Source organism: Dicentrarchus labrax, unplaced genomic scaffold (genome assembly GCF_905237075.1).
Source record: "Dicentrarchus labrax unplaced genomic scaffold, dlabrax2021, whole genome shotgun sequence".
Classification (NCBI taxonomy): Eukaryota; Metazoa; Chordata; class Actinopteri; family Moronidae; genus Dicentrarchus; species Dicentrarchus labrax.
Window position 1 is genome coordinate 15,056,929 of NW_026136719.1, and position 16,305 is coordinate 15,073,233.

Consider the following 16,305-nt stretch of genomic DNA (forward strand, 5'->3'; position numbering starts at 1 on the left):
CGCCATGGAGAGAGAGAGAGAAACTAATTTTTGTGCATGTCAGTAAGTGCCTGCAAGTCTGTCCACCTTTGCCGTATAAAAGCCATCATGTGTGAATAAGTGTGTCCACGTGTTTTAAGCTGAGTGTAAAAGTGACAGCGTGTCCCAGCTTGTCTCCAAGTAACATGGATCATTTCTCAGAAATGAATGAACCTGATTCCATCAGCACCATGCATACACAAACACTCTAACTTAAGCTGAACAACCGGTGCGCACCAAGCTGCTTTATGTCAACAATCATTCTCCTCTATAGTATGGCACATATGTTTGGAACATGGGGCCTTTTTCTACACATCCTCCATTCACAGATGAACTCTCTCTTATCTGTGGTGAGGTAAATATGGCAGGTGGTGGGGATAATTGCTCCTACCGATTTTAAAGCCTACTCTTGTTAAATTAAAAGAAAAGGCTTTCATTTTAAACACAATAATTGCCTATCCATTAAAGATTATATGCAAATGAAAAAGTAAAGCAGGAGAGCAGAGAAGAGGAAGCAGTCTAAAAGGCCAGCATATGGATAAGCAGAGAAGTGTGCATTCACTGAGAGATTGCTGTCTTCATTCACTGACACGCTGCCAAAATGAAGATTTGAGGACATGCACATATACATTGCACATATAGAAAGTGGTTTCATATGTAGCTCAGGCTTTTGCTTTACTGCTTAGTTGGAAGAGACTGGACCAAAGAGATAAATCTAATTATCGCTGGTAATTCAAATTTTTTTGCATAATGCGTTAAGTCAGTTTTAGCCTCTAAACACACCCTGAGGTCACATGCAGTATCAGCTGTAATGGGTGGAAAGAAATTTGTGGGTCAACTCTCATCAGAGAAAACCATACAAACACTGGGGATAGCTGACGGCGGCTTGTGTTCGCTGACAACTGTTATAGTTTTAAGTGACTGCTAGAAATCTTACTATATTTTACTGATTTAATTTTAATTGTTTAAAGTTAAATATTGGGACATACTATAGATTTATAATAAATGGACAACTGGAGATTTTGCACTTGCAGTTATGATTTGGATGATGGATTTGTTTGTGTGAATTTTTGATTGGATTACACTTTGGGAAACTTTGATGCAAGGATTTGGAAACCTAAATTAACCATAAGAGACAGATAAATGCCCAATGGGAACCACACAGCTGAGGCACAGTGGACCTCCCTCTTACAACTACCATAAGCTTGTGTGTGTGTGTGTGTGTGTGTGTGTGTGTGTGTGTGTGTGTGTGTGTGTGTGGCTTGAGTGTGTCTGTTTGTGTGAGATGGAGTGATGAAGGGGTGAGATTTACAAAGCCATTTCAGCCATTTGGGGAGCCCAGTTTTCTGAGATGCAGTGGAGCGCATGGGCCGGTCCCGCCCTGCGTCTTTCAGATGTCCCGTGGGAGTGCCAGATGTGGGGTCATCCATCTACTCCAGGTTCAGACCAGCCCCCCTCAAAATCACTGTCAGATGCATAGTTAACACTGCATGCTCTCAGAAACGAACACACACATACACACATCAAGGTACTATCATCTCAGACATTTCTCTAGTTTTATGTTCTTTCTACCGGCGACTTATGATCAAAAAACATTAATACAAAGCAAAGACTTTTCGGGAGAGATTCATCCTGGCCTCCGCAGAGTGGCCTCCCTACCCAACAGTTGTCCTCTAATGAGGGGGAAGTAATGAGTGTTGGACTGAAGAGATTTGTGATGCCAAACGTCCATCCAGGTTGTTATTCAGAGCCACTGCTGTCTGCTGGCCTCGCTTATTTCTGGCTTCACAAAACAAGAGGCGGAGACGAGCCAAAGAAGAATTTAATGGCATTTCCATTTGAATATAAATGTTATTTTACCCCAGATGTCTCTTAAACGTTTTAAAATATTTCAAACTCTCCAACACTAAGAAACGACAAGACAAGGAGGGGGTAAAGCAGTTGAGGGGTTTCGCTTTTGTGCAGAGAGCGTACAGTGAATGAGCTGAATAAAAGACAGCACATAATTCATGTGGATATGAGCTCATATATACTGGTAGGATGATGGTAGAAGCATCTCATTTGAATTCTAAAGCAGGCAGTTTCATGCTGTAGTATTGGCGATATTAATTAGATATGTGGCCTCTGGGCAAGTAGAGAATGGCACTGTCAAGCCATAGCAACAATCAGGTGTGAAAAAAGAAGAGTGACAGAATCTTTTTTTAAAGGCGCTTTACTCTCGGCAATAACGGATTGGAGAATGATGGAAAAGTAAGAGGAGCTGTAAAGGACGTCTCTTACCCTGTCTTCTCTTGTGAACGCTGTTGTGCTAAGAATCGGGTGTATAAATGTGCATGTGGGAATAAAGTCGGTGAATTTCTTCTTCTGCTACCAAATGATTTTGAGCACAGACCCTTAAGGAAAAACGATTCTCCATGAAATCCTCAAGAGAAAAGGATTTCATTTTATTCAAAAGAGTTATTCTCCACTACCTTGCAAGTTAAATAGAAGAGAAGGGGAAGGGACTCAACAAACTAGAGAGAGCCCACTTCCCAACCCACTTACAGATTATCCTCAGGTATTAGCTTTCAGGTATTGTTGGTAATTTTTTTGTATCACTCTGTCCCAAGTTAAATTAATATCTACTACTGTACTGGACAGTAAAAAGGACAGTACTTCTAGGACAGGGAATGCGCCTTGCTATTTTATCCAAGATAAAAGTGATTATGTTCATTAGCATTCAACAACTACAACTCCAACGAGTCTATGAGCCACACATGTACTAACAAAACTCATCATGGACAGAACTCCAATATCATTATTCAGCTTTTTAGAATGAAACATTGTCGTTGATGGGGAGATGGCCTACATGAAATGTCTTGAATAAGGTGGTAATTTGACAGAGAGATAAACTAAGGAGGCGACAAGTTAAGAGGAGATCAAATTCTTCCAAGTAGAGGATTTCAGGCTGCAGTAGCAGTAGAGAATTCTCATTCTCTGAGCTGTCTGTGCCCTCAAATCCTCTTTATCTCTCAGTGTAAGAGTAAGAATCAGAGCAGAAGCAGAATTACGTCCCAGGTGTACAACCAAGAAACCGAAAGGAAAGACTTTTAGGTTCTATTGTTTTACATTCAGGTGATTGCCAGACAGCATATGAAGATAAAAACACAACTTTCCACATCATGAGAGAATGTTTGAATATGTTTAATAAGTATGCAGTCTTACGCCCGGTTTGTTAGTCCTTAAATGATACAAAAAGCCTGCTCTTCTTGTTCTCACACATCAAATCCCTTCTTTGTTGCTTGGGAGTCTCTGCATGCACAAAAGTATTAAAGACTTTTTTAATTAAAAAAAAGGAAACAATAGCAACAGGTTTGACACCAACAAGGAAAAACACTTGGCGGTTGATTTCAAATCACATGCTACTTTTCATGGCAGTGGTTTGTCAGTTATTTTAACCCTCTTTTCTCCTCCCCCAGCTCTCTCACTCTCTCTTGTCTCTCTCGCTTGTCTCTAATCTTACCCAAGCTGCAACTGGGAATCATTTAAATAATCCCTTAATTTTCAGCATCTGCTGTGCTTTAATGGGTCTCTCTTTAATTAGGGTCTGCACGCTGAAGTAAGTGTCGGAGGCTTAGTGCGGAGATTTGGGGCTACTGGGGCAGGGCAGGAGTGCAGGCCGGGGGTGCTGGAGAAGAAGGAGGAGCAGAGAGAAGATGGGGTGTGGTGTATGGAGGGGGCTTGAGGTGGCGCACGAATAAGGAGTGTGACGGAAGCACATGCACAGAGCAGGGCACCAGGGGAGGCCCATGCTCCCATGCTCCCATGCTTTGTCCCTGGGTGGAGGGGTTAGGGGGGACGGGGGGGACAACTAGACAGTGAGCAATGTGTGTGTTTCCCATCATACTCTCCTTGTGCAATAAAAAAAACTTTGATTTTCTTTAATATGCTGATGCAGAGCAAGTGATAGCTAACTTTGTATTTACACTGGATAATTGTGTTGTTTCTGTGTTTGCTTAGCTTTGGCCACCTTGGCAGACAGTATAATAATGTTTGCTATGACTGTATAGACAACCCTGTACTGTTATTGAGCCACCAAGGCTGTTACTATATAACACTGCTTTTTTACATGGGTTTCTATTTTTCTGGTTACATTGCATATTGTGTCTTTCATTAACTTCCTTGGTTAAACAAAGAATAAATGTTTTTGTGAATGATAGCCACTGTTCAGCACTGCATTGCTGCTCCCTCCGCTTTCTACAGGGAGCCTTAATAGTAGCCATCAATCTTACCATATTTAACTTAGTGCACACAAGCTCCACAGTACTGATCAATACAACAGACTAAGGACAATCACACCACTGGAAAGCCTAATGCAAACGAACTAACGACAGGAGCAGAAAATTCAATTAAATTCAGGTGAGAACTATTACTGTTAGCGGGGAAATTCACTATATTGTAGGAAAATCTGTGATGTTGAGCTGTGCATGGAAATGGAATAAGAAAAATCAACAAAGGCAGGAAAATATTGAAAGAAAAGCAAGGTCTGTAATTGAAGTGGACAGAATATATGTGGTCTTTGGTTGACATTTAGCTGTGTTCTTAAATGCCATTTTTTGCGAAAGAAGCTTATATCTGGGTGTTGGATTGCATTGTATGACTGTGACTCATGCTTTGCTGTCAGATTCTTAACACCCCCTCTCTACATTTAGAATAAGGTCACACTGTGCAATATTGATCATGCAGGTAGTAGATGTGGTTCTGGGGGTGGCAGTGTTGGTCAGTGGGTCTACCACTTTGGTCCAGACAGAAATATCTCAACAACTATTGGATGGATTAAGATGAAAGTTAGTACAGACATTCATGGTTCCCAGAGGGTGTATCCTAATGACTTTGGTGATCCTGTGACTTCTCCTCCAGCACCACCATGAGAATTGACATTTGTGTTTTTAGTAAAATATCAGCTATTGGATGGTTTGCCATGAAATGTTATACTGAGATTTATGCTTGCAAAAGCCAAAGGCTAATGAATAATGATTTCCTTAGTTGAATTCAAGTTTGACTTTTGCAGTACTTGTTTTTTCCTTTCTCTTACTGTGTTTATTGTGACTGTTATGCACCAAAATACAAAGGCAAATTCCCTGTAAGTGAAAAACTACTTGGCAATAACCGATTGCTGATTCTGATTCTAATTCTGATTGATCCAATCCCTGCCTACAACATGAAACGGCAAAGTTTGCACTGAACCATCACATGTTGCTGATCATATAGATATCACATATATGCCAGATACAATAAAACCTACAAGGTATGACAGGAGATGTATTTCGAAAGTAAAAAAAAAAAACGATGAAAGGGAAAGCTAAACTGCTACAAAAAAAAACAACCAAGCATGCTTGTAAGGCTGTTTTATTTAAGCCACATTACAGCTATATTGGTTGGAGCTTTTAGTATAAATGATAAGTGGAATAGATCGGGCTTTACTGTACTCATGAACATCTGTACATCTGCCACCGGAGCCCAAGTGACAGATGTGCAGCTCAACTGATGCTTTTGCATATGAAGGTACTGACACAGGAAGGTGTTGATGTGCTAAAGCATTAAAGGAGGAGAATGAGTGTTTGTCAGAGGCAGGCAGGGTACAGCCCACGCATATGCAGCCCTTCCTTTCGTGTGATAAGCATCATGCACCGCAAACCAGCAGATCAGTGTGGAGGAGTGCCCAGGCTTGGGCACAGGGTGGGGTAGGGGCTGGAAAGGAGGGGGGGGGGCTACTAGGGCAGGGATCCAATAAAATATCACATCTGCATTAAAATGCCATCTCTAGGGTCCCAGCACAGGGTCTGCTATTTCAGGGATGCCTATTTAAAGGCTGTTGAAGTGTGGGCTCTCCACGCTGGAATAGCACCGTACACCATCTCCATTATTTATGGGCCTCATCTCTATTTTACTGGTTTACCGAGGTGGGGGTGGGGTGCGTACGGCAGTCATCACCGGTGCTTGAACAACATGTGCTTAATGATGTCACAGCCCTGAGAGGACTCATGGGGGTGGGGCGAGAGTGCGATGAAAAAGCAAGCAAAACGGGTGGAGGGGAGGTGTGTGTGTGTGTGTGGTGGGGGGGGGTGCTAGAGGTGAGGGGAGATGTGAGGGAGGGCGAGGACATTACAACAGGGGGGTTCACTGAAGCTTTACGCCATAGCTGCAGGTCTGAATGGTGCTGTAGGATGTCTGTCCCTCTATTGGCATCATTACCTCTGTCATATCAATGAATCATCCCCAGCACAGGAAAAAAATATCCACATGTGACCACAGGTCTGTAAAAAAAAAAAACAAGGAAATGTCTTGGTCATCGCAGTTGGAGTCGTTACAGAAAACAGCACAATTTGGGCTTTAATCACCTTAATTATTCTCTGTTGTGTATTTGTGTGTGTGTCTTTGTGCGTGTGTGTATGTTTAAGTGAGCAATAAAGGAATGGATCATTACTTTGAAGCCATTAGGCAAAAAAATGATTCAGCTAGGGGTCATTTAAATAATCACCATTTAATCTACATTTCTTCATTAGAAAGATCTGAGTGGCTCATAAGGAAAAGGCAGAGCTTACATTTCTGTTGTACATGACCAGTAGTGTGGAATTGAAGACTGGGGGAATTTGTCAGTATTGACTGCCCTTTTAGCTTGTCATTGGCCATCGAACCCAATAATCAGCAGTAACGCATCTGCACTTGGATTCATATCGTGTGTGTCTTTGTGAGATTCCAGGATAAGCAAATTTTTACTCACAAAACATATTTTCTTGTTAATTCCCACCTGTTACTGATTCATTTTATAACTATTTAGTTGTGAATTGCGAGACAAGCTGTGGGGCAGTGCCACTCACTCACTCACTAGTTGGCTATTATTAGATGAACATCGTTTTGACAAGAGCTGATTTACAGGTCAGCTACCCATCTAAATCACCACGCTTCACATTTCCTGTCTGTGACCTTCCCTCATATTACTCCCTCACTCATTCTCCTTTTGTGGTTGCCACCAAGGAACCGTCGAACATATGTTCAAGGAGCAATCTCCTCTCTGTGCACTTGTGTGTGGATTTCTTTTTAGTATGCACCCCAACCATTCTCTCCCTTTTTGCGGTAATGAGACCTGCTCCATTTTATGATGAGTATTAGGGCCAGACTAAGAAAATTAGTAAACGACTTTATTAATAACAAATTTATTCTCGCAATATTACGACTTTACTCTCGTAATGTCACAACTTTATTCTCGCAATATTACGACTTTATTCTCGTAATATTATGACTTTATTCTCTTAATGTTACGACTTTATTCTCGCAATATTACGACTTTATTCTCGTAATATTATGACTTTATTCTCTTAATGTTACGACTTTATTCTTGTAGACCTAATATTACGGGGGGAAATTACGAGAATAAAGTGGTAATATTACGAGAATAAAGTCATAATATTAGGTTTACGAGAATAAAGTCGTAACATTACGAGAATAAAGTGGTAATATTACGAGAATAAAGTCGTAATATTAGGTCTACGAGAATAAAGTCGTAACATTACAAGAATAAAGTTGTAATATTACGAGAATAAAGTCGTAATATTGCGAGAATAAAGTCGCAACATTACGAGAATAATGTCGTAATATTGCGAGAATAAAGTCATAATATTGCGAGAATAAAGTGGTAATATTACGAGAATAAAGTCGTAATATTACGAGAATAAAGTCGTAATATTAGGTCTACGAGAATAAAGTCGTAACATTACAAGAATAAAGTTGTAATATTACGAGAATAATGTCGTAATATTGCGAGAATAAAGTCGTAACATTACGAGAATAAAGTGGTAATATTACGAGAATAAAGTCGTAACATTACGAGAATAAAGTCGTAATTTTATGAGAACTGTCAACGACGAACTTATCAATACGTTAGCTTACCTGTTGACTGTACGGTACGACTGAGACAAATAGTGGCTGCTGGGCTCAGGCTGAGGCTGCTGTTTGGTTGAGCTGGTCACGCCAGATCTTGATAACTCTATCGAAGCTTTTTTCTCATTAAAACGACTTTATTTCTTGTATTATTATTACATTATTCTCGTAACATTACAACTTTATTCTCGTAATTTCCCCCCCCCAAAAAAAGTTTCTTAGTCTGGCACTAATACTCCGTCGTAATTCTCGTAATTCCCCCCCCACAATTTTTTTTTCTCTTAGTATGGCCCTAATACTCCGTCGTACCATTTAAGACAGAAACATCATGCTGGTAGTCGACAGTCTTTAATCACGTGTGAGTGTCTGTCAACTCTTAGAAAAAGAGCCTCATGTGTGTCAGTCTTTTCCTTCAGCAGTATCCATCGATACACTTGTGGGTTTCTGTTGAAGCAGCTCTCTGCATTTGTTTGTATGTGTGTGCTGTAGCTGGGCTACATCACTTTAGATTGACTCTGCAACCTTTTTCGACAACAAAAGGCACATGCACAATGCAGATTACGAACAGGCTGTTTTCCTTTACATCCTGCAGAGATCGTTAACAAGTTTGCACTGTTTTCTCTGCTGCTGTATGCCTTTATCTGCGTATGTAACCCTATTGTGATTTTTCTGATTGTGTCTGATTCTACGAGTGTGTCGATAGTCGCAGGGGTGTGGGCCTTTTAGAGATTCCATGTTTTATGCATGAGGGCCAAGGGTGGGGCCTGTTAGGGGGGAGCCAGATCAGCGGACACCATGACTACTTGGCAGAGATGCACAAGAAAGCTACAGGCACTGGTCCTCCTTTTTAACTCCTTTGTTCTTCAGCATTCAAGTGCAATTTTGTTTCTTTCTCCATGTCCCCAGTGCTCCCCAGTTCACATGGACAGTACAAACAGCAGAGTGCGTGCATGCGTGTATCTTAATTTGAGACTGTATTCTAAGACAGCGAGCTTCTTAGATCACATAAGTCACTCTGAGCTCTTTGTTTTCTGTGTATTGTGTTTTGAAGGATTCCTAGCTGTGTCACTACATCTAACCTTTCTGCACCAGCAGTGACAGTGCCTTCAGGCCTTTAATTAACTGCTACACTCTGTCGGTCTCTACTTCAGGCTCCGTATTCCAACAAGCCAAGACAGAAAGTATTGCTGATTGTTTTTGTCGTAACTCATCTCAAAAAAGAAGTGAGAACCCATAAAAATGTTCTTACGGGCCAATATCCTGTTGTTTGAAATGCAGTAATTTGATTAATACTTTTCTTTGCAATGATTTTCAATGTTTTACAACTTCAGTGAATTGAAATGAAAGAGAAGAAGGTTCTAGGTCTTGCAGTGGTAAAAGAAAACAATCATTATCTGAAGAAGATGTTAAGAGTTATATGTCCTATAACAGTGTTTAGGTGATGAAATATTACTGATGTACTCTGTGACTTGTAAGCCATCTATGCTTCGCGGTGAGGTTCGCCTCAAACATTTTATTGCTAGAAGGTTGTGAGTCCTGGCTGGTAAAATTGCAGTCGGGCCCTTGAGATAGGCACTTAAGCTGAATTACCTCAGTAAGATGTACAGCTGTTTAACCATTAGCTTACAATAGAGAGGCAAAATAAAAAGTATGAGCCCAAGAAATCTGTCAAGCTGCGTAACAGTCAGATTTTCTATGTTGTTTTTTTTTTATCTTGTAATGGATAGTGGAAAGTGAATGTACTATCTCTTCTCACAGAAAAGTAATAGCTTGGGAAGAATCAACTGTCACTACTGGAAGAATAGTAAATTAGCATGTTTAAATTTTCATCAGAGCTCCATACATCCATTCAGAGATCTAAGGTCAAGTCATGTTGGAGAATGCCACACTTCTCATTAAGCTCTGAAATGGAATAATCACCACACACAGACCACTGATGGAGCCATATTGGTCTAAAGTACTACCACTCTACAGTATCTCTCTCTCTCTCTCTCCATCTCTATGTCTCTTCCAGCACTGTACAATACCTCTACATCAACCCTTTATAACAAAATAAAATAATCACGAAAGACCCATCAGTAGAAAAGACTCAGGGCAGAATAGATCAATCAGTGAAGAAATGTGCAACGCAATATCCGCAGTGCAAACAGGACCAACAAAAACAATTAGTGGAGGGACAAATACACAACAACCAAGCCATGTCTCTGTCATAAATAAAGCCCTCTGAGTTGTGCTGCTTACTTCCTGCTCATCCTGTAAGTAATGAATATAGGTTGGGAAGAGCAAGAGGTTATGAAATAATAAGGGGTCTGTCGCTCTTGTTATGCTAACAGTGTTCAGACAAGTCCTCCTTCGTCCAAGTTAATCATAGTTGACATTTAAATGAGTACACTTGTGTTGAAGAAGGTGGGGTAACTGTGGAAGAAGAGGGCCTCTCTCTAATTGAGTTTGTCGCTGGCTCCACCTTCGATGCCACATTTGTTCTGCTGGGAGTAGATATGTGAAGTGCAGTTGAATGAGGCTCTCTGTAAGGATATTGATACTGGGTTTGTTACATGCAGATATATTTTTTGAGTTTTGTCCGTGTTGTCTGTGTTAGCATGAGTTTTTAAAAACACGTATGACCTACATACTAAATGTAAACATATGGCAGGTAATCCATATAGCTGCTGTGTGCTGATCACCCCAGCAACTGATTGACTGTGGCCCAGATACAGTTGTACGTGTGTCATATCTTGCTTGAGCAGAAATGTCAGATAAATGTAGGATTTGAAGGTACACAAATTCCTACTGAAAGAAGACTCTTCCATCATTCAAGTGTCTCCAACAACATTTGTGTAGAAAGAAGATAAAAAGAAAATCATTATTTGGATTACAAAGGCATCACTTAAGCGGTCATGGGTGTCACATATATCATACATGTAGACACTTACAAACCAGTAGACACACAATATCTTTCCGAACCAAAAGATATTTCTCCAGAGAAGAAGGGAAGAACAATTTCTTCTTCCCTACATCAACTTTACACCTGGCAGTATTGTTGTATTTCATCTTCATCATCCTGCCTAAACTCATTATCTTTTTAGTACTGTGATGAGTAAAGAGAGCAGCATGCACGTTATTTCGAGCACTGTTACAACACAATTCTTGTGTCCTAAATACAGCAACTCTACATTGATGTTTCTTTAGTCAGTCAGTCAGCATTCACGCCCTGTGGATCACTTCTCCTTATCTTGAGCGTTCCCTATGATAGGTGTTAATGAATGCATGCATGTGACACACAGTGCTGTTGTGAAGCTCTTTTACTTTACCCTTGCAGACAAATTGACTAGATGGTAAGGGACACAAGATAAACTTGCCAGGAGAATTTCTGATGATTTGTACCGTCTATAAATATGTATGTAGTGTAAGCAGCCAGGCTTGCTGCTCTGTAGCTGTGTCGTGATGTTATGACCTAATATCCCCTCCCTCTCCCTCCCTCTACAGCTATGGCAGACTTCCATGTCCAACCAGAGTCGGTGCATGCTGAGGAGTCTGGTGTGGCTAGATTCCAGTGCCAGATCCACGGTCTGCCAGAGCCTGTCATCAGCTGGGAAAAAGATAGCCGTCCGGTCGACACCAAGGACGAGAGGTTGGACCACACCACATCACTGAGTGACACTTATTAGAGACGGTGCTTTATAGGTCATTTATCAGGTCTCGTTGTACTTATTTCCTTCTGGTTTGTATCTTTTTTCTCGTAGGTACACTCTTCTGCCTACAGGTGTTCTGCAGATTACAGGAGTGCGTGATGAGGACAGTGGAAAATTCTGCTGTGTTGCCCATAACAGTGCAGGAGTGAAACATAGCACTGAGGCACTGCTCACTGTTTCAGGTTGTTATATTTATTGAATCTCACATCTACATACACTGAGCAGACTTTGTTTTGGAAGCAAGGATACACACACTCATTGTAGATTGACTTAGCTTTTGTTCTCTCCATCACTTGAACCACTGCATTCTACTCTGTTTATCTACTGAGCATATTCCCAAGATTTTACAAACCTATGGTTGCTCTGATCTTGGAGATACAGCATATCGAGCTAATGCACTCTAGAGAAATTCAATTAAAGGATGCCATCCATCATGCTCATTCCCATCTTATGCTCCCCCTCCTTTCCTCTTTTTTTTCCAGGCTCCCAGTCATCTGTTTACAAAGAGCCTATGATCCTGGTCGGTCCAGAAAACCTCACTCTCACTGTTCACCAAACTGCCATCTTGGAGTGTGTTGCTACTGGATACCCTCGGCCCATTGTGTCTTGGAGCAGACTAGGTGAGAAAAACTCCTGATCAGATCAAAGAAAAGGGCCATGCATAAGTGCATATGTGTAGTTTCAATTTTACATTTTGCGCATGTGTGTGTGCTTGAGGATTTTGTACAAACACACTGTGCGTTCATGCATGTGGAATCTGAGTGTTTTGTGTGGGTAGAATGTGCTTTGTGTTCTCGTGTTTGTATGTACTTTGCAGCACAGCTTTGATCTGCCCTGCATTGTGTAATGTACATGTGTGCACAGAATACATTTGATACAGTAGAACATCTATTGTGTACTTGAGGCAGTGGGACTCAACATTGGGCCTTGGGGCTAAACATTATGTTCGACTCTGTGTTGATAAATGCATGCTTCATCTCTGCATGAAGTTTAACCTCCTCCGAAGAACTGGAGAGCCTCTGAGTAATTGCTGTGAGGTGCTGAGACAGATACGATTAGTTTCCCCTCCCACAATTTTTTTTCTTGACCATCACTCAAAGTCTGTCGTGACCAATTTTTCAATCTGGTTTCTGTTTTCTTTACCTATTATCCAATCTGATTTGCTGTTCCAAATGTAAATTGCTGCCCCTCCCAAGCAGTTGGGCATAATCAGATTGAGGGTATTGCCTTACACAATGTCGCTAGAATGAAATGCTAACACGATGGGATTTGTATGTATTAGATTATGGCAAGGAGGCTGGGATAAGCTGCATAATGAATTTGATAGTTTCACATCAGTCACTCCTTAATGCCAGAGTTTGTTTGTATGCTATTCATTGAACAGCACCACAGGCTGCTAGCTTGTGCTCTTTCTTTTCTGACACTAAGTTAATTAGTGCCTGACAGAGAGAAACTGATGGAGGGGGCAGAGAGAGAAAAGAAATATAGAAGAAAAAGGCAAGAAAAGAACCAGACTGCATTTGTTGAGACAAAGGCTTGCTGAACTGTGACTTTTTAGTGCAGTGTGTTAGTAATAATGCAAAAATAGCAATAAAACATCATAATGACAAGCACAGAGCAAAAACACTTTTTGAGCAGGTTAGAGTGATTTATTCCATATCAATAATTTGTCATGATTAATTACAAATATTGTCCTCTTCATAATCCATCACCACAAGATTACATCTTATCTAAATGAAGCTGCAAGATTTCTGACAAAGAGTGCAGACCTCAGTTCACACTGGCTGCCAGTTTGGTTTTTAAATTACTTGATTTTTCTGATTACTTCTAATGGATTTAAGAGCTTTGAATTGTTGACTTCCATCATGAAAGCTGTGAGAGAGGTTTGGTCTTTGGAGAAGAGCCTTTTTAATCATCTTTTAATCATATCTATAAAGGGAATGTGTGTTTGCTGTTATAATTACTTTTTGCAGTGTAGGACCAGTGACCATATCTGATTAAAGTGTATCTCAGAACTGCTTCATGCTGATTTGATTGCATGATTATATTCTCATTGTTGTTTATTTGTCAGATTTTATTTTCTGTCTGTTTGGTAATGGCTTTATTTCTATTTTGTTTTGTTTCATATTATCATAAATCATTTTGACACATGCAGTTATTAAGAGTATTTGATTACAAACTGTAATTTAAACTTGCCTTGCCTTAATTATTTGCATTAAAGATCTGAAATTACATCTAAAAATACACTGCTGACTAGTGACCATATGGTTTGAATCTCTGGCTGGTGCCCATCTCCCTGCCTCCCTGACTGGCCTTTTAGCACATCAAATCTGGGCCATACAGGCTTACAGGCTGCAGATGGAAGTCATAGATGGGATTAAAATGCCCCCATGGTCCCATAGCTAATATCAGAGACAGACTGAAGTCATTGTTGGGGTTGAGACTGCAGACAGGGAGCACAGGAAAGTGCAAGCTTATCATGTAAGTACAGAAGCAGCTATGGATTGTGTAAGGAGATATGAGATTAGAAGTTGCAGTTAGATTTTCTGGTCCCATCTGTGGCTACTGGAACATCTCCTGTGTATCTGTTGAAAAGCAAATGTACTCTGAGGCTTAGTCAGACAAAGACACGAAGAAAAAGGTTCCTGCTAGAGTGTGAAAGCTTTAATTAATTGAACAGTCTTTAGAGAAGCTGCACTTGCGATAAAAACATTCATCAATAGTAAAACAGCAGAAAACCTGATGATTCTTTCTCAAGAGAAATATATTCTTTAGCATGTCACTCTAACAACCACCACATGTTCCCAGTGAATACAACTAATTACAGCATGTACGCCATTCACACAGCAAACTTAAACGGAGCGACCTTCATCACTTTCTTATTCTTGTGTCTAAGATAAGATACAATAAGATGTTCCTTTATTGATCCCCCTTAAGAGGAATTCAAATTTGTCACAGCAGTATAGGGCAATGTAGTGCAAAAGAAAGAGTACAGAAGTTGAGGTACAACAAGATATCACAAAATAAAATATTACAACACAAAATGAAATATTACTTGGACTGGCAGCTTTGCCAAAAGACATTACAAAAGAATCGCACACCTCAACTACATCCTTGACCTCCGGGAGGGCCAGAAATAGCCTCTGTCAACTTGTGGCTGTAGGCATAAAATACGTTTAATTAGTCTTTCTTGCTGGAGATTTAAGCCCACTCTGATCTTTACTGTAGTACACACACACCTCCATTCACCCCCAACTAATGTGAACGCATTCTGTACATGTGCTTTTTTTGCTGCCCTATTTAAATTCTTCCCCATCCTTCCCAATTGCTCTCTGTCTCTTTTCCCCCTGAGTAGACGGCCGTCCCATCGGTGTGGAGGGAATCCAGGTACTCGGCACAGGGAACCTGATGATCTCAGATGTCGGTGTGCAGCACTCAGGGGTCTACGTGTGTGCTGCTAACAAACCTGGCACCCGTGTTCGTAGGACTGCTCAGGGACGTCTTGTGGTCCAAGGTGAGGTCTGGATAAAAGGATTTTGACATTTTGTTGGAGGAGGGAAACTCAAAGCGCACACATACAGCGGTTAGGTGATAAGGTAAAGCTTGTGAATTCTGTGGGTGGACCTCTGTGCAGTTAGCCTGACCATCATATGATAACTTCACCAACTTCCCATCAGCCAACACTTTTAGTTGTGTTTGATGGCATGCACACCCCAACTCGAGGCACCTCTAGTTTATATTCCACGATGAGCAAATGTGTTGCCCCTGCATCACTTATGTGCTTCGTGTGGTTGGACTTTAATTTAAATCCCTAATTCTGAGCTTATGGGTGGTGCAAATCTGTCAGACTTAAGGGTTTCTGCATTATTGCCAACCAAAGCATACCACAACATTTTAGACTGATTTTCTACCTTCCATGCAGCAGCTAAGATGTTTGTTTAGTGTACCAGGCGTACCGGGTTGATACAAAAAAAATCTTCTTTATACCTAATATATGATAATATAAAGTCCAACTAACCCGTCACAGTGTCATGATTAAAGTCCTCAACAATGGCAACCAATCAAATTAATTTAAAATAATTTGTTGTTCCATTAATGTTGGTTGACAACAGTATAAATCAAACTAAGAAGTATTCAACTTTTCTGGTCAGTAAAATGCTGTTAAAGCAAGTTTTACCAATGCAGGCGATTCCACACAGACAAGAATCATACAAGTATAGTGTTGAGGCACATGTGATTACATCTGTTTTTTGCAAATTGCTTTTTAGAGATAGGGTGAACAAAGATTGTTTTTAGTTTGGAGGCACTGAGCACAGTGTCCACAGGGATACGTATTATTAGAGATGGAGCTCAAAGGGGTCGGTTGGGAAAAGGTTTTGAGAGGATGTTGGTGTGAACTCCATAATCATGGATATTAGTTCCTGTTTGAAACACAAATCAGGGCAAATGTATAAAAGATGAGTCAAACGATAAAATATGTCAACGGTTTGCAAATGTTCCTCAAATCTGTGGAAGAAAAAAAGGGAGAGAATTTTTTGTTTTTTTGTTCAAAATGGCATTGTTTACCGTGTCTTCGTGCAGGGTATCCTCACCTTAAAAAATGCCTCTTTCATGCTCCCAGCTTTTTAAAAATCTAATTCGTCCACAGCTTAAAAAATTATACAACAGGGAGAGT

The 16,305-nt window shown here is 40.5% G+C and overlaps 1 protein-coding gene across 1 annotated transcript in view; it reads left to right on the forward strand.

The window, feature by feature from the left end:
* Nucleotides 1-16,305, forward strand: part of igdcc3 (immunoglobulin superfamily, DCC subclass, member 3) — a 61,746-nt gene that overhangs the window by 20,855 nt on the left and 24,586 nt on the right. Inside the window, exons 3-6 of the mRNA XM_051380299.1 lie at nucleotides 11,425-11,569; nucleotides 11,682-11,812; nucleotides 12,113-12,250; nucleotides 14,986-15,144. Of these exons, the coding sequence (XP_051236259.1) occupies nucleotides 11,425-11,569; nucleotides 11,682-11,812; nucleotides 12,113-12,250; nucleotides 14,986-15,144 (573 nt within the window). The remainder of the gene's footprint in view (nucleotides 1-11,424; nucleotides 11,570-11,681; nucleotides 11,813-12,112; nucleotides 12,251-14,985; nucleotides 15,145-16,305) is intronic.